The sequence below is a fragment of the Mus caroli genome, chromosome 10, assembly GCF_900094665.2.
Source record: "Mus caroli chromosome 10, CAROLI_EIJ_v1.1, whole genome shotgun sequence".
Classification (NCBI taxonomy): Eukaryota; Metazoa; Chordata; class Mammalia; order Rodentia; family Muridae; genus Mus; species Mus caroli.
Window position 1 is genome coordinate 99,508,198 of NC_034579.1, and position 18,356 is coordinate 99,526,553.

Consider the following 18,356-nt stretch of genomic DNA (forward strand, 5'->3'; position numbering starts at 1 on the left):
TGTGGGAAAAGCTCAGGCAGGGCAAAGCAGAACCCATTATACTTTAGATCATCCTTGGTCCTCGCCATCATCAGGAGCATTGAGATCAGCGTGATCCTCAGCAGCCCCGGAGAAGCTTTTGGGGGAGAAGAGTGGAGTGTATCCACGAGCGCGTGTGCGTGAGGAGGAGAGAAAAGACGTGATTACTTCAGAATTTATTTAAGGGCCGGTGGAAACCACTGCGGCAGCTTCCAGGGGAAGCCCTTGTTCCAGAGGAAGAGGAGGTGGAGATTGCCAAGGAGGAGGAGGGGAGGAGACACAGGAGGAGTATCCTAGGCTTGCACTAGGCAAGTGAGAAGATGCTTGTAGCATCCTCACTCAGTTCCCAGCAGGTTGGTTCTGTCGGCCAACTGATGCAAGCAGATGAATTGCAGAGGGACTGGAAGGAAAAAAAAATTGTTGCAGCGGGCGGAGGCAGCGCGCGATGATGGGGCGGGGGTGTCTTCGGAGGTGGGTGGTGTGTGTGTGTGTGTGTGTGTGTGTGTGTGTTTGTATTTCTGCTTACCTTCCCAGAAAATAAGCACCTCCTTTAAGTGAAAGGATACACCCTAGAACAGAAGTAGGCTGGGCACCCAGAGAAGACCTGTCCTGCTTCTAGCATCCCCAGGGGACTCACTTCCTTTTAACCATCAAACTCCCAACATTTACCATAAACTTCACAGGGGCTCCGGGTGGGGTATTGGGTGGAGAATATCCTTTCCAGATAGGTACTTCCCACACTTCACCCCAAAGTTCCTGTTTGGAGGGGCACTTCTTCACCCTCTCTGGGTGGCCCGGGATGCCAAGGGGAGAAGTTATGCTACGTTAAGTTTCTGAAAGTCAGATCCAGTCCCGGATTACCATCTCTCCGCCCCCGGGCTCCTGGTGCACGCAAAAGCGGCGGCTGCCGCTGCTTGGGCGGCAAAGGGGCCGCGGCTGCTTTAAGAACCGCCTCCCCCTCTCTTCCCTTTGACAATGGTCTGAACCGAGCCCTGCTTCCCAAAGCAAAATTTGTAATATGCCATTTTTCCGATGGACCTTTCTCCTTTTGGCTGCTGACGGAGCCACGGGAAGATGCCGAACTGCTGCCACGTTAGGAAGCCAGGGCACGTTCCAAGAGAACGCTGGGGCTCGCGAGTGTCTAAGCTGTCTTTCTCCTCCCGTTGCTAAGGAAATGGTCCAGGACTGCTGGGTGTGAGCCTCACCTCTCCTCCAGCCGAGACTGCGGTTGTCATTGACAATTGAAGAAACAGGACCTGAAATAAGAGACATTAGGTACAGAAACTGTATTCGAGTTGCATGGTTTCTCTTCCGCTTCGGGTTTTTTTCCCCCCTTGACCACCTCCCCAGCCCCACCCCGCCCCCAGGGAAGAGGAGAGGCAAAGTCCTCCTTGTGGGTATTAGTTACCTTTGCTTTCCACCCATCTTCTCCATCCCCGATTTTTCTAGCTCCTGCCTAGCTCGTTCTCTCCTGGGGCTGAGGAACAATTTTAGTGTGGAAATTATGAAGTCAACTTCTTTCGGGGTGGTGGGGGTGTGGCTGAACAGTAACTGTCCAGCAGTGTGGGGTAGGCTTGCTGTTTGACCATCCGAACAGGCACAGAGGTAAAGAAAGTGAAAATGCTTCCATTAGACGTGGTAGGAATATTTCCCGAGGACAGGGGATTTCAAAGAGTTAAAGAGGAGGAGGAATATTCGTGTAATGTAATCAGACAATGGCTAGGCTTTCTCTTACTGAATTACTCCTTGAGGGTTAACGGAGACGGAGCTGGGAGGGTTCCGAAGACTAAGTAAGCCTTTGCAGAAGAAACTTACTACAGAGAACGACGGCTTCTTTGCCTGTGGTAGTGTATAATTTCTAGAAATATAATTAAATGAAGTTATCGACTTACAGAAATAAAAGTCTTTGGGAATATCCTTGTCTGAATAGGTATAGCTCCTAAGAACACATATTACCAAGGATCACTCTGGATCTCAAAATTCTTGCTGAATGACTCCACTGGGCATTCAAAACTTTTATTTTGGATTCTGAGAGGTTTAGAAGACAGTCAAGGTTATATCCTGACAGCGTGGGAGTTGGTTTTCTTGATATAAAATTATTCGTGCTAAATTTAAGCACTGAGATAATTAAACCAATCAGGGTTATTATTTTTCTCTCTCTTAAAAATGAAATTTACACTGTCTGAAACTGGGTCCTGAAACCTTCAATAGTTTACATGTCAAGTCATCTCTATCTAGATGAGGTTAATGCAATTATATTTCACATTGACATGAAAGAGGGATAATGAAAAGGCAAATTACCTCAGCAAACTGTGAGCTGACTCGTCTCTCAGTGATGGTGTAATGTTTGCAATTTTAGTTCCAAAAATGGCTATAAACGCAAAATGTGATATATCTGGGTGCAATACACAAGATACTGGATAACCATATCTACACCGTGCCAGGGTTCTACAACATATTCTTCATAGGATTTTAATTACTCCTAATACACCCAAGCTGTGCATTTGGGAATTGTTAGACTATGTTTTATGGTACATACAAGTACTTTATAAGATTATATCAGAATCTGAGGTCTTACATATTAACTAACCTAGCCCGTGAAAGTTGATTTGGTTTTTGTAGACAGTTTATAGTTTGTTTGTTTTTTATTTTCCATTTTACAGGAGAAGATTCTGAATTTAGTCATTTGCGTTGGCTTGGAAGAAAGTAGCATGCATTCATTTTATGTCCTACGTAATTTTGCATGGTTTGAGTTTTATGAATTGAATTTGGTGAGTTCAGAAGTATCTGCTACGATTACAGCTATAGACCTAGAAGCAAGACTTTTGATGTAGAATATTATTTCTGTAAGGATAAATGGTGACCAGTTTGTAACAGAGAGCACGTTTGGGTTTTTATAGTATTTTTATATATGTCACTGTGTGTTCTCTGTTGGATAACCCACTGGAATGCTAAAAGTGGGAATTTTATAAACAAATTATAATTCTTTAAGGTAGGAAACGTGTTATTCAAAGGCAAACCAACTTGCTCCATTTCATGTTTCAGGGGTCATATAGTCCTGTGTTATCACAGTGTAGATTGGATAGATTTTCTAAACTTTTCATCAAAGTATCTTTTGACTGACCAAATCCACAGCCATCTTTCACACTAATCGTAAGTCTTAAGTTTGTGACTGCCCAATGTCTCCTGCTAATAGCAAGGGGTTGCATCTAAGTACTCTGCTTTAATTGAGTGAAATTTTTGCTTGAAGTAATGGCAACAGTTAAATTCTCCTTGGGACTTAAAGTTGGTAGCAATGGCTTTCCTTTTGTAAAGGTATGATTTAAAATACAGATTGAAGAATGTGTAGATAACTGTATTTCCTGGCCCAGTTTGTTCTGTTACTTTGCTTTAACCTTCAGTGTCACAAATAAACACACAGGCTCACAGCCATGTCTCTCAAGAGTGTCACAGTTATTCCATGTGTGAATGTCATGCACAGCACAGCAAGGGGACTAACCCTTTCAAATAAGCCAATGTGTTGAAAAGTTTTGGTGTGTTTTTCAATTAGTGTTAAAAAAATGTGTAGCAGTTAAAATAGGGGAATAGGGATTTTTAACCTTTGTGATAGTAGATGAATGAAAATCTAAATGATAAAATGTGTAAAATATACATTAAGTAGCAAATGTTTGTCTGCGTGAAAGGGGGTGTGAGTGTGTCTGTAAAGACATTCTACATGTTTGCTCTGGAACTTATGCTACAGTAGAAATTAATTCAATGAGTCAAGGTCCTGTCTTTGGATAGCTCCATGTTTTAAGTGATGAACACTGTTCAAAGTATTTTGAACTATTTTGAGAAATGGTCAACCTTTTCTTTCCTTTTCCTAGAATACTTATCATAAAATGATTTCCTTTCTTTTTCTTGAAGCTTTTCTCAATTTCCAATGGGCCATGACCCAAGAGTTTAGAAATAATTAAGTTTTGTTCCTTAACGACTAAGTTTACACGAAGAAGCACATGAAAAGTAATTAAATATTGAACTGTTAAAATTTGACATTTTATTTCAAAATATCACCAGAAAGTTTCCCTAAGGACATATATGTAGACAGAAAAGTGAATTGACCTTCTGTTATAAAGTCCCGAGAAAGCTCTGGGACCCACGACCAAACCAGTCTCTCCTCAAATCGGACCTTCTGCAAATCAGGCTCTCCAATAGCTTCTGGCCATCACACAACTATAATTGAGAAGAATTAGACACTTACACACACACACACACACACACACACACACACAGAGCAGGGGGGGGGGGTTGGAAATGGAAGTGCCCTAAGTTCTGTTTTTTAATGGTGACACTCTTGACAATCATACATGACACTGTCTGCATAATCTACTTTAAATCAAATCAGTAAATGATTGTAAAAAGTATTCTGAACAGTCCATTAATTCCACGTCTGGGAGTTTGTGATTAGCAGCTGAGAAGTGAAGCGTCTGTATTCGTTAATGTAATTTACTGCATCTGTTTGTGGAATGTTTGAAAGAGTTAGTTTGTGTTGTTTGGATGGAAACCAAACAATGCATCTAACAGGAATACTAAGTGTAATTAGCAGTATAATAATCGAGACAAATTCATGTGTCTCAGACTAATTCTTAAAGTTTGTGTCTAATTCATTCTGAATCATCTATCAAATCTGGGCACAGTTGTGAAAGATGGAACATGGAAATAAATAAAAAATGACCAATCTCAAAGGCTTGAATTAGCCGTTGTGAGGAAATCTGTTGAAGAAGTAATAAAATAACTCTTTATTATCTAAAATTGTCCATTATTTGGGAATTTTATGACTAAATGAGGTCACTTATCAGTGCATTAATCAAAAATCATATACTCTTACTTCTGTGAAGCACAAGGATGTACTTGTTGACAAATAAGGTGCAGTTGTGTTATAAGACATTTGTAAACTTGCAGGGGTAGAGAAGAAGGAGAGGAGAGGTTATTGAAATGGTATGTGTCTGTCAATCAAATGACGTGTGATAAATTATGCAGAAGAAACTAGAGAAACAAATGGCAGGTTAAGTATTGTATATGAGACATCTTTGGATTGGCATGACAGGTGAAAGTGTGTAGGTTGCAGACAGTGAAGAGATAGTGCCCTGAGGTCCACACCTCCCTCTGGATTGGACTGGAGGCAGAGAGTAGGGGGAAGAGGTTAATAACCTATAAATACTTGAGTGAGGTGGAAGCCAAGGGGATTCATTACTAAAACGAATTTGTTCACTAATTTTTCTCCCTGTATGTTTTTTAAGCAATGATGTGTGAAGTGATGCCCACGATTAATGAGGACACCCCAATGAGCCAGCGGGGTTCCCAAAGCAGTGGCTCCGACTCGGACTCCCATTTTGAGCAACTGATGGTCAATATGCTGGATGAAAGGGACCGTCTACTGGACACACTTCGAGAGACCCAGGAAAGCCTCTCACTTGCCCAGCAGAGACTCCAGGATGTCATCTATGACAGAGATTCACTCCAGAGACAGCTCAATTCAGCCCTACCTCAGGTAGGAATCTGTATTTACAGGTGTTTCCTGTAAAATTTTAAAATGGAGCTATCAAGACTTTAATAATGTTTATTTCAAGTTCATTCCACTTTGGTTTTTTGTTTGTTTGTTTGTTTGTTTGTTTTTTGTTTATTTTAAAGATTTATTTATTTTATACATGTGAGTACACTGTCACAGTCAGATCCCATTATGGATGGTTGTGAGCCACCGTGTGGTTTCTGGGAATTGAACTCAGGACCTCTAGAAAGAGCATTCAGTGCTCTTACCTGCTCAGCCATCTCTCCAGCCCTCATTCATTCTATAACTACTTTTCCTACTGAATACTTAATGTGGTTTTAATTAAAATTCATAATACATTATTACTGTGTATCCAACTTTCCCTTGTACAAAATCTGAGTAGTGTGTGTGTGTGTGTTTGTGTGTGTGTGTGCATGTGTGTAGACTGGAAGAATTAGTGACTGAATATCTGGGTTTTTGGTTATTGAAAATTTCATCTCTGTGTTTTGGTGAAGACAGAAAAACACTTCTTCATCAACCATAATGTAGGGAGAATGGATAATCTTTTCTTTAAATTGTTAATTAAACATGGTCATGACTTTTAAAAAAATCTTATTTACAGTTTTCATCAGTGTGGTCTGTCTTTGGAAATGGTAGTAGTCTGGGAATTCACTCCATAATTAGTGTTTAATTCGCCTGTCTTCAAAAATATCCAGTGTTAGATTAATTTTTAATAAATATTCATACATTTTTAAAAAAATAATACTTAAAGCAGTTTTATTTTTATTTTTGAAACATTTTGAACTTGCCAACCATGTGCATCTTGTGGTTGTTATCCCAGCCCTTCAATAAAGAGGATCTAGAGTTTAAAGCTAGGCTAGACTATGTAACAAAACTCTTTCAGAAAGTCAAAATGAATCAATAAATAAAAGAAGGAAAGCAATAAATGGCAACTTTTGGAAACTTGTTCAAACTAATTTTCTGTCATTTTGCCAGTTTTGAATATTATACAAAAAATAGTGATTCCAAATTTATTTGCATTGGGAGTTAATAATAAGGATAAGTGACCTATTGGGTTTTGTGATAACACTGATTTTTGGTAGAATATAAATGACATTTAAAAAATAATTTTTTATAATAAAATAAAATTTTAAGTACTTTTTTGTTAAATTAAGAAATGGAATAGCAAATTGTGAACAGTCAATTTACCTCCATTTATCTTGTAATATGTATCCTTTCACTATATAAAGTGAATAAAACTCAAAGCCAACTCCAGAGCTGGTATTAACTTTTTGTATTTGGTTAAAGATAATTATCACTCTTGCCTGCACACTTCATCTTACCGAGACCCCTATACAAATGACCTCTGCTCTAGATCTACACAAGTTCAGTTGGTTTCAATGGAAAATAAACTTTCAAGGGACTCCGATATATTGAAAACCTTGGTTTTATTTCAGCATCTTGTATATGTTGACTAATTCCCAAGAGCAGCTATCTAATCTTCACTCAGAATGATACTTTTTACAATTTAGAGATTTCAATGTTGATAATTGTTCTTCATAAGGTGATTTCTCAAGCTATAGTCTCTCTCACTCTTTTATAAGAATGCTCCATTTGCACACACATGTTTTTAAAACAGTATTCTACAGTAAATCATAACTTACTTATCTGTTTCACATAGGGTGATTATTTCTATTTCATGATAGTGTTTTATTAAGAAGCCCATTGTACTTTCTGCATATCCTGGACAAAAGAGTGAGAAAACCATTCCTAGCAATTGTACATAAATAAAATATTGAGATTATAATGCCTAATAATTTACATTTTATCTTTTATTATACTAATGTACAATTTTTTAACAACTCTTTTAGTTGCATTCTTTTCTTTTTCATGTGTGTGTGAGTGTGTGTGTGTGTCTGTGTGTGTGTATGTGTGTGAATGCAAGCATCCAAACCAAATATTCCTTTGGAAGCCCCCCTCCACTACTTTCCAACTTATTCATCAGAGTATATTCTCTCTAACTTGGACCCAGAGCTAGCCCATGTGGCTAGTCTCGCTTGGGGCTAACCTCAAGCAGCCCTTGTTCCTCCTGTCTATGCACTAAATGATAAACAGGCTTCATGTAACCTAGCACTAAAACATACAGTCTGCATGCTTGCTTCTCATCTGTCAAACATGTTAACTGCTAAACAATCTCTTCATTTCTACGCTGATTGTATTGTTTAAATCAGATTTTCTACTTGTATATAATTTGTATTTTGGCGCATTCTTAATTATAAATATACACCTCTGAAGAGAACACTATACAAAATCATACTTTATAGAAAAATTGAGTCTATGGTCTCATATTTTAAGATCTAGCCTTGCTGTATACTCTCATTCAGGATACATTTTTTGAAGAATTTTGGATATAGATTGTGATAATGTACCATTACATTACTATAGCCAGCTATTTTGCATTATTTAACATTTTAAAAATATTGATCAGCATGTTACTGCTACAAACGCCTGAAAGACACAGGCCTCCACAGTTCTAAAACATAGGAATGACACTCTTACTTTTCTAATGTGAATATTTAATATCTCAGTATGTACTGTTAGGTGTATAGATTACATTCAAGTAGTCAATAGACACTCTTTAATTGGTATATTTGAAAATTTGTAGATGTCTTTAAGAAATGTATTTTGGGGGACATTCACATTGTACTGGGAAGTAGAAGGGGGAAATGGCTGTCATAAATATGAGGTTTGAGGCAGAAATAAATAGAACATACCAAATGTAAAAGTACTATAGCGATATAAAAATGACATTATTGGAGTAAGCAGAATTGAAATCAGACATAAACCTTATGATAAAGGTATTCTAAATTGACTATACAAGGCTTCCAGGCACTGGTGACGAGAGTTTTGATTTAGGTTTCCCCTTTTCTTCTGTACACATTTGGGAGAAATGTAGCAATATTTCAACAATATTAACTATATCAATATCTGCCTCATAGTATATTCCATTTCTCAGTGTTTGAAAATCGCTGATAATTTCACATCCTTCCACATTCCACCATAATGTTCTGGTTTTATATCCACTTACTTGATTTTCTAATCTACAGATCCATCCTCCTAATCTATAGAGCCAGAACCATCCACTAAACATCTCCCATTGGCAAGCTTCCTTTGCCTTATACTCTCCATTCAGTTCTCTAGTTTCCTATACAAAACCGAAGCAACCTCATAGATGATGCTTAGCGTTCCAACTCTGATACCCTTCCTCAAGGAGACATAGTCCTTTACCTCTTAAATAAACCTCAGATTGCCCCTTTCCTTCTGCACCTTGCTTTAAGTTTCTCTGTCGTGCCTCATAATATCTCCCTTTTTATAAATTGGTCATATTGTATCCACAAACAATCCCAAACTATACCTAGGTCAGCAATAAACTCCTTGTCTTTACAAAACATTTATTTTATGCTGTTTTAGTTAGGGTTACTATTTCTGTTCTGAAGCACTGTGGCCAAAAGCAACACCAGGAGGAAAGGGCTTATTTTATTCACAGTTCCATGCAGCAGTTAATCATCAAAACTAGTGAAGTCTACATTAGAATTTTTTCTCCTGCTTGAATCCTTTTCTGAAACCTAAATATGTTTCCTGTCTTACTTATGTTGTCATTTACCATATGGCCAATAACTTACCTCTGTATCCTCTACTTCCTAAGGCAGGGATTCCCAGTTTTCCTGGTGCTGAGACCCTGTAATAGAGTTGCACATGTTGGGGTGACCCCTAGCCATACAATTATTTTTGTTGCTACTTCATAACTGTAATTTTTCTACTGTTATGAATCCTAAAATAAATATTTTGATGATAGAGGTTTGCCAAAAGGGGTTACAACCCACATGTTTGAGAACCGCTGTCTTCATGACATCAGAAACACGACTTAAACTTCCACACCTTTCCAGACTACCAGAATGCTGAAGTATTAGTTATCCACTTCTTGAATAATTCTTGGTAACAAATACCATAAAATTATCAGTAGAGTACAAAGCTCTGTGTTTGTGGAGTTTGGCTAACCTGGACTTGGATTGGATGGTCCTTGGATGGGTTAACTCATGATGCAAAGTATTCAGGTAGCTGTATATCACCTGCTTGTTGACTGTTCCAGGTGGACCTTGATTATGCCCAGTGGAAAACAGTCTTTGTGCTTGCCAAGTCCTTCGACAGGCTTGTATCTTGTGTGTTTTCATGAACATCAGCATACCGTATAATGGTCATGGTTCAGGAGGAAGAACAGAGCAGAAACTGTTTTTTTTTCCCTTTAAAAAAAATTAGATATTTTCCTTATTTACATTTCAAAATGCTATCCCCTTTCCTAGTGTCCAACCCACCCACTCTTGCTTCTTGGCCCTGGCATTCCCCTGTACTGGGGCATAGAACCTTCTCAGGACCAAGGGCCTCTCTTCCATTGATGGCCGATTAGGCCATCCTTTGCAACATGACATGCAGATAGAGACACAAGTCTCACCATGTGTTTTCTTTGATTGGTGGTTTAGTTCCAGGAAGCTCTGGAGGTACTGGTTAGTTCATATTGTTGTTCCTCCTATGGGGTTGCAGACCCCTTCAGCTCCTTGGGTCCTTTCTCTAGCTCCTTTATTGTGGACCCTGTGCTCTATCCAACAATTCTGCTTCTCTCTTTATTTTGTATTGCCTTTGCACAGGGCCAGAGATTCAGTAGGAAAAAAAATACCAGATACATGCACAGAGAAGAGAGATTGTGTTCCACTGACAGTCAAACAGAAAATCAGCCCATTTGGTCTATCCCAAGTGTAGCCAATCATTGTCTAGGACATTGTTGCACTATGAAAAAATAATTAGGAAAGAAATAGACTGTTGAACATTGATGATATTTGAAACAGGATTGTGAAGGCATCAAACTCCAAAAGATAGTTGAAATGTGAGAACACTAAAGAAAAATAATGTTCATAACTAGTAACTCGCTGTGTCCAAGACTGCAGACTCTAGCCAGAGGTTAGAGATTTGAATTGGGACTCTTTTATATCTACATAGTTTTGGTCAGGTTATTTCAATTCTTTATGAGCCTCTCATTTGTGAGAAAAGAACTGTGGGGAGGTATATAAATGCACTTTTGAAAACATTAAAAACCGTCAGGTGGGCTTATCAAGGTGACGTAACACACACTGGTGCACAACCCTGTACAACCCGGTGAGGAATCCTTATGAGAAGACTGTTTATTGAGGTAAAGTTCTCTTTTTCCTTTTTTCTTTTAAACTGGATATTTTCTTTATTTACATTTCAAATGTAAATAAAGGAGGGACCCTTTCCTGGTCCCTCCCCTTCCAGAAACCTCTATCCCCTTCCTCTCTCCCTACTTCTGTGAGGGTGTTCCCCTTTCTAAGAAGGACCAAATCACTCAGAAATAGGTCTTCCTACTTCTTGAGCTTCATGTGGTCTGTGAATTGTATCTTGGGTATTATGAGCTTTTGGGCTAATATCCACTTATCAGTGAATGCATACCATGTGTGTTCTTTTGCAACTGGGCTACCTCACTCAGGATGGTATTTTCTAGTTTCATCAATTTGCCTAAGATTTTCCTAAATTTATCATTTTTGATACATGAGTAGTATTCAATTGTGTAAATGTACCACATTTTCTTTATCTATTCCTCTGTTGAAGGGCATCTGTGTTCTTTCCAGCTTCTGGCTATTATAAATAAGACTGCTATGAACATAGTGGAGCATGTGTCCATGCTATATGTTGGAGAATCTTTTGGGTATATGCCCAGGAGTAGTAGACCTGGCTTCACAGGTAATAATATGTCCAATTTTCTGAGGAATGGCCAGACTGATTGCCACAGCGTTTGTACCAGCTTGTAACCTCACCAACAACGGAGGAGTGTTCCTCTTTCTCTACATTCTCACCAGCATCTGCTGTCACCAGGGTTTTTTGGTTTTGTTTTTCTAGGAGAGAAATTATTTTATCAGTAAGTATATTTTAAAATTTTCAAAATAGCAAAAAATATTTTCAAGTGCAAAATATTTAGGGGAAATTTGCAATAGGCTTGATGTGCAGTAAAGGTAGTATTGGTCTAGGAACATATTGTCTTGCTATCCTTATGTCTCATGAATTACTAACTCAATAACTTTCTTGGGACAGTTGCTGAATTGCAACGATATAAAATGCTACAACTGGATCACTGTGAGAAACACTTGGGTTGGAATACATTAAATAATTAATTAAATTAAACACACTCGCAGATATTGTATGCTCAATAAATGCTACATATAACTATATAGTTTTAGCATCATTGCTGTATTGGCTTTATTCAGAGATAATTATCACCAGTACAGTTTGGAATACTTAGAAATGTTAACTTCAATAAATATTAATCAAGATTTAGATATCCTATGGTTAACATTTTTTGACTATTAGAAGTGTTAACTGGGGGCTGGGGAAATAGTTCAGCAGATAAGAACTTAAGGTGAACATGTAAAGGACTCAAGTTTATATGCCATTAGGCAGCTCAAAACTGCTTGTAACACCAGATCCAGGTTACCCAATGCCTTGTTTTGGCTTCTATGGGTACTTGCACCCATGAATGCTTAACAGACTCCTCCACACACATATACATGTTATTAAAAATGAATCTTAAAAAAGTATTCATAATTATATTTATTGTTTTAAAAAGATTTATTTATTTAATATATCTGAGAAACTGTCACTCTTCAGACACATCAGAAGAGGGCATCAGATCCCATTACAGAAGGCTGTGTGGTTGCTGGTAATTGAACTCAGGACCTCTGGGAAGAGCAATCAGTGCTCTTAACCACCAAGCCATATCTCCAGTCCCATAATTACATTCTTAATAGTTTTCTCAAGTTCTCTGCTTCTATAGTAACTGTAGTCACATGGTCCTTGTGACACAAATGATCTTTTCATACTGTGTGAAAACGACATTTGGATTGAGTAGTCTCATTTGTGGTATATACTAATCCAACACATTAACAATGCTTTACCAGGTGTCTCTCACAGAGACTACATCTCTTCTTACTGCCTATGTTGTAGCCATTATTATACTTTTCTCTATATAGTCATTTTCCTGAACAGCTAAACAAAATAGTATCTACTTGAAGATTCTATTTATTTCTTTTACTTTTCTGATCCTTTCAACTATATTCTCATCCCCCTAAATAGTCCAACAAAACTGTAAGTTATTTCCTTTGGAATCTCCCCTTCCCTTACTTGAAAATCATTTTTTTCCTAGAGTCATTTCTTTTTCCTACACATTCTTCCTAATTGTCTCTATTCATATTTTCCTTTGTGTACCAACGTTCTCCAGACTTTCTACTTTCAACCGTTCCTTTTATCTTCTCCTTTGGTTTCCTATCCATAGTATCAAGTAATTCAATGATCTTCTTCTCAACTGAAAGTCTTTGTAGCATCCAAATCTACTCCATCAACTTGTTGTTCAGTATAGTAACAACAACCCCAACCCTGGATCCTATTTTCCTTTAGAAACCTACCACTCCCTCTATGCCTTCTAACCTTATTTATCAGATTATCCGTCTGTCTAAATTTCTTCATCTTCTCCACTGCAGCTTGTTTTTTTCCCAATTCCTGCAAAGACTCTAGTGAAATGGTCAAAGAGGAACATTATCGTATCAGAGAGTTTTTTATTTGCTATGCATTATGCATCTCATTATACACCACAGGCTAAGGAGTAAGCACCATTCTACCTAGAAAAAGAGAAGAGTCTCAAGGAAAGTACTCAGAAAGCTTGATGAGCTTTTGCAGGTACTATAGGTAAAGCTTAAAGCTAATAAAATAAAATAAAATAAAATAAAATAAAATAAAATAAAATAAAATAAAATAAAATCACAGTAGAGGCAGAAGAAGCACTTGCTTCTACAGCAAGCTAAAGGAAGACTTCTGGTCTTACAGTGCAAATATAAAGTAGTCAGCACTTAAAATACCAATGGAGCCTACACAATGGATGCCCCTTAGGGTTATCTTCAACTACCAAAATAGCAGATTGTCACATGCACAGCTTCTATGTCTAAACATAATTGACTAACTGGAGGACTGATTCTCAGAAAGGAAACAGACAAAGCCTACTTAAAATGGAGAAGAATGTACTAACAGTTCTTTGATATAGCCACAGATAAGCTCCTGGAGAAAGGAAGAGGACCATTGATTATATTAGTGCTATTATGTAAGTGCAGACTAGGGGTGACAAGGAGAGCAACATCATCCTGCTGTGGCCCTTCCTCTACCCCAAATTCTCTGACTTTGGTGAGATGAAGAGAGATCCCTGAGTGGAAAGTGCCAGAGAAGAGCAAGACCATCCATCATGTTCCCAGGATCTTGAAACAACCTATACTGAGTATAAAAGTAGAAGACCTAGGTTGGGTAGGACTCCAGGACAAGCTGCATTTTATGTTCTTGTGAGAACTAGAAAAAGGAGATCATCAATCTGAACTGGATTTTAAAATTCAAAGAGTAAAGGACAGATAGTTTATCTAATCACAGCAGGAAAGTTAAGACATCTGTCCAAAGTTTCATTAAGGTTTATTTATTCACCCAAGCAAACCAGAAAAGAGTCTGTGGCTTACTGAATTCTCATGACTGTCTATACAACTAAATGTGATCTCAATTCATGTTGCTGGAAAGCCATTAAACTGATCTATCTGATTTCTGACATATAAACGAAGAAATTTTAGCCCTGTCTACTGAGGGAGACATAGCAAGTGTTCACGGAAGGCAGGAAAACAAACCACAAAGCTGTGTGAATGGGAAAGCATTTCATATTGACTTTGTCAACCTGGATCAAGACTTCAGGGAGTATGATACCAGATGGTTCCTGTCAACATGTTTGAAATGCAATACTATTTGAAAGCAAGTTTCCTGGCATAGTATAGTCACTGGTGCATAAGGAAACATATTGCATCAAAACTCAACTCAGAGTACATGTAATTTCTTCCAAGAGGATGGGTTCTAGTGATAGGCTACCTATGCTAGCTTAAGGGCCTAAGGGAAGGGTCTTGGTCATACACATAGCACAGAGGTCGTTTGTGCTATTCGTCACCATTGATCCTGGTTATGGGAACTTGAGGAAACCCTTGGCTGTAAGGGTCCTTTAAGTTACAACCTTTGTCTTGGTTCTATTAGCTTGGTTGACATGGACTAGCACATCAGATTGCCAGGCTATTAATCACTTTCAATTTGTAGATTTCTGGACAGGTTTTATATCCTTCCCATTGGAAAGATAACCCTGTGTGCTTAACAACCCTGGTATCTCTAGAGATCTGTGGGTGCAAGGACCTTTGTGCCCTGCTCCCATCAATTTACATTTTTTTCTTTTGCAAATTTTAAGTGATTATAAAGGATGCATATTTTTAGTAGTATGTAAACTTAGTCATGAATGTCTAAAAAGTAGTTGTTTAGATTTGCTAAGTATCCCATGACTCCTTTTGTGTCAGGTTCCACTCTAAAGGGTCCCTTAGTAACCACATGATGTCATTCTACTGCATAGCACAGTGATATATAAATTATTTGAAAATGACAGTGGCTTTTGCTGATTTCACTGCTCATCCCCCTCCTGTGATGAATCAGAAGTGCTCTCAGAGTCTAGGGCACCACCTTCTTCTTGTCTCAGGCAAATTATGCCACATCATATATATTTCCTGTACTAATAGAGTATAAAGAGCATTGCAAAATTATGTTCTTTAGCAATGGGTTTTACAAATCAAAAATAAATAAAACTAATTAACAGCCTACTGTATTTAACCACCACATCACTTATCTTCCCCTTTTGGAAAACAATTGCTTTGAAGGTTGCTTCAATTAAAACATTTATTATCTGGCTCCAAACTAGTTTTGCATCCGTTCTGGTGATGGTTTATAACATTCATTGTGGGGAATTGCTGGCTGGTCTCTAGTCGAGCTGAGGTCTGAACCCCAATGGTCATAATTCACCTTTATGACACAGTAGGTGTTCCCTCATGCTCCTGGAACTCTGGCCTCTGCCTAAGGTACCACCTCCCACAGCCCCCACAAGAGAAGCATGGTCAGTAGTCACTTAGACAATGGCTCAAGCTTCTGATCTTCAGGCTAAACTCCTCCCCAGTTACCTAGCAACAGTGAGGCCATAAAAAGGGGTGCTCAGCCCCACCACACTCTCTTACTCTCTTGCTCTCTTACTCTTACTCCTTTGTTCCTTTACCACTCACTTCTCTCTCCTCTTCCCTTTCTCTTTGTCTTTTCCTCTCCTCTCTCCTCCCCTTCCCTCCTCCTTCCCTCCTCCTCCTCTCCTCTCCTCTCCTCTCCTCTCCTCTCCTCTCCTCTCCTCTCCTCTNCTCCTCTCCTCTCCTCTCCTCTCCTCTCCTCTCCCCTCTCCTCCTCCTCCTTTTTCCTCTCTCTCTCTCCCCCTCTCTCTCTTACCTTCTCTCTTTCTCCAGGCATTTCTATAATAAAGCTCTTTAACCATAGAGAGTCTCTGCTCCTTCTAGACCCACTGCACACTCTGGTCAGTGTTTGGAACTCCTTCCCTCATCCCTCTCTCCTATAACCCCAGGGCTACATGGTGTGGCCTCAGGGTCCCTGGTCAGGGGCTGCCCCTTCTCTACCCGGGGGCCTTTCCACTTCCCCATGCCCAGAGCACAGGAACTCTGGCCAAACGTGACATATTTTTCCTCCCACTTTTCCCAGGGCCCCCCTTTATTTTATTCCCAACAATTCATTATATGTTTGGTAACTTATGCTACATCTTTTGTTGGTCAACTCTTTAAATAATAAATTAATTAAAATTTTCACGCAGAAGATTTTTAACTGATGTCTTTCTAATAGAAAGAAACTCTTCTTATTAGAATTTTGACCAAACTGAATTGACTTGTGTGTGTGTGTGTGTGTGTGTGTGTGTGTGTGTACTGGGAGAGTTCACATGGAGCAAAGGCTCTATGAAGGGAGAGGAAAGAGGATATTTGGAGAAAATATTTTTTTTCTCATGTTGAAATCTGAATTGAAATAAATACATATGACATGAAAGCTGAATAGATGAAGGGAGGAGATCACAAATATGAGAGGAGGGGTTAATGGAAGAATATGGAGAGTACAGTGTTACACATGTGTGAAAATAATGAAATCCTTCATCTTGTGTGCTATCTGACTTTACTGATAAAATATCAACATGGTCCCGACTTATTTTCAAGCTTGGCAAATAGTAGCAGCCAATGTTTATTGGGTTAAAAGAAGCCAGTCAAATTAATGGTCTTTGATAGAAATTGTCTGAGTCCTGAAGTGACAAATTTTAATAACTGTACTAAATGTCATTTTTATAAAATATAATTTTATTTGAACTTTTACTACCTGAAATTCTGTGTTCACATAGACAAAAGTTTTAGCACCTACAACAACATTTACATAATCACTCTTTTTAATTTTCAATTCTTTTATTCTTTGTTTATATCTTGGAATTATTAGTTTCACTCCTCTATCATTGATATGACTGAATAGCTCAATTTTATCACCACAGTGTTCATGTTCATTTTTAGATATCTATTTTCCCATACATTTTATCTTGCTTATTTAATTATTAGTGAGGTTGTTTGAATGATAATGGCCCCAATATGCTCAGATCTTTTAATATTTGGTTCCCAGTTCTCAGCCTGTTTAGGAAGAATTATGAGGAGTAACCTTATTGAAGTGGGTGTGGCCTTGTTGGAGAAGGTGTGTCAGCAGGACTGCGCTTTGAGATTTCAAAAGCCCATGCTAGGCCTAGTCCGTTTCTATCTGCTTCCTGTGGATCAGGAGGTAAAGTTCTCATCTACTGCTCCAGCATCATGCCTGTTTGCTTCCCACTATGATGATCATACACTCATCTTGTAAAACAGTAAGCAAGCTATGAATTAAAGGCTTTCCTGAATAAGAGTGACATTGGTTACAGTGTCTCTTCACACCAATATAACAGTGACTAGGACAGTTAGTAAAAGCAATGATTTGTATGTTTAAATTGTGTGTCACACATATGTGTGTGATATGTGTGTTTGTGTATACATATATATATATATATATATGTATACACACACACACACACACACACACATATATATATATATTAGTTTTGGGCGTTTACTCTTATGTTGCCTTATTATTATTATAATTATTTTAGTTTTTTGTGATCATGTATTTTTAATTAGGTATTTATTTCATTTATATTTCCAATGCTATTCCAAAAGTCCCACACACACTCCCCCACACACTCCCCCACCCACCCACTCCCACTTCTTGGCCCTGGCATTCCCCTGTACTGAGGCATATAAAGTTTGCACTACCAATGGGCCTCTCTTTCCACTGATGGCTGACTAGGCCATCATCTGATACATATGCAGCTAGAATCACAAGCTTCGGGTGTACTGGTTAGTTCATATTGTTGTTCCACCTATAGGGTTGCAGATCACCCCAGCTCCTTGGGTACTTTCTCTAGCTCCTCCACTGGGGGCCCTGTGATCCATCCAATAGCTGACTGTGAGCATCCACTTCTGTGTTTGCTAGGCCCTGGCATAGTCTCAAAGTGACAGGTGTATCTGGGTCCTTTCAGCAAAATCTTGCTAGTATATGCAATGGTGTCAGTGTTTGGAAGCTGATTATGGGATGGAACCCTGGACATGGCAGGCTCTAGATGGTCCATCCTTTTGACACAGCTCCAAACTTTGTCTCTGTAACTCCTTCCATGGGTGTTTTGTTCCCAATTCTAAGAAGTGGCACAGTGTCCACACTTTGGTCTTCNTTCTTCTTGAGTTTCATGCGTTTA

The 18,356-nt window shown here is 38.6% G+C and overlaps 1 protein-coding gene and 1 long non-coding RNA gene across 15 annotated transcripts in view; one reads left to right on the plus strand and one right to left on the minus strand.

The window, feature by feature from the left end:
• Nucleotides 1-216: 216 nt before the first annotated feature.
• Nucleotides 217-1,671, minus strand: LOC110303797. The gene is made up of 3 exons (XR_002378960.2): nucleotides 1,427-1,671; nucleotides 688-1,274; nucleotides 217-418 (listed from the first exon to the last, which is right to left on the minus strand). It is a non-coding gene; the product is annotated as an uncharacterized LOC110303797 (long non-coding RNA).
• Ppfia2 (PTPRF interacting protein alpha 2) overlaps nucleotides 1,003-18,356 on the plus strand; it is a 460,521-nt gene continuing 443,167 nt past the window's right edge. For 6 of the 14 annotated variants that reach the window (XM_029482317.1, XM_029482323.1, XM_029482322.1 and 3 more), the window contains exons 1-2: nucleotides 1,206-1,293; nucleotides 5,298-5,548. In XM_029482317.1, the coding sequence (XP_029338177.1) occupies nucleotides 5,300-5,548 (249 nt within the window). In that variant the 5' untranslated portion in view covers nucleotides 1,206-1,293; nucleotides 5,298-5,299. Of the gene's footprint in view, nucleotides 1,294-5,297; nucleotides 5,549-18,356 lie in introns of all 14 variants that reach the window. The other 8 variants (XM_021175011.2, XM_029482325.1, XM_021175010.2 and 5 more) reach the window with 3 other exon arrangements.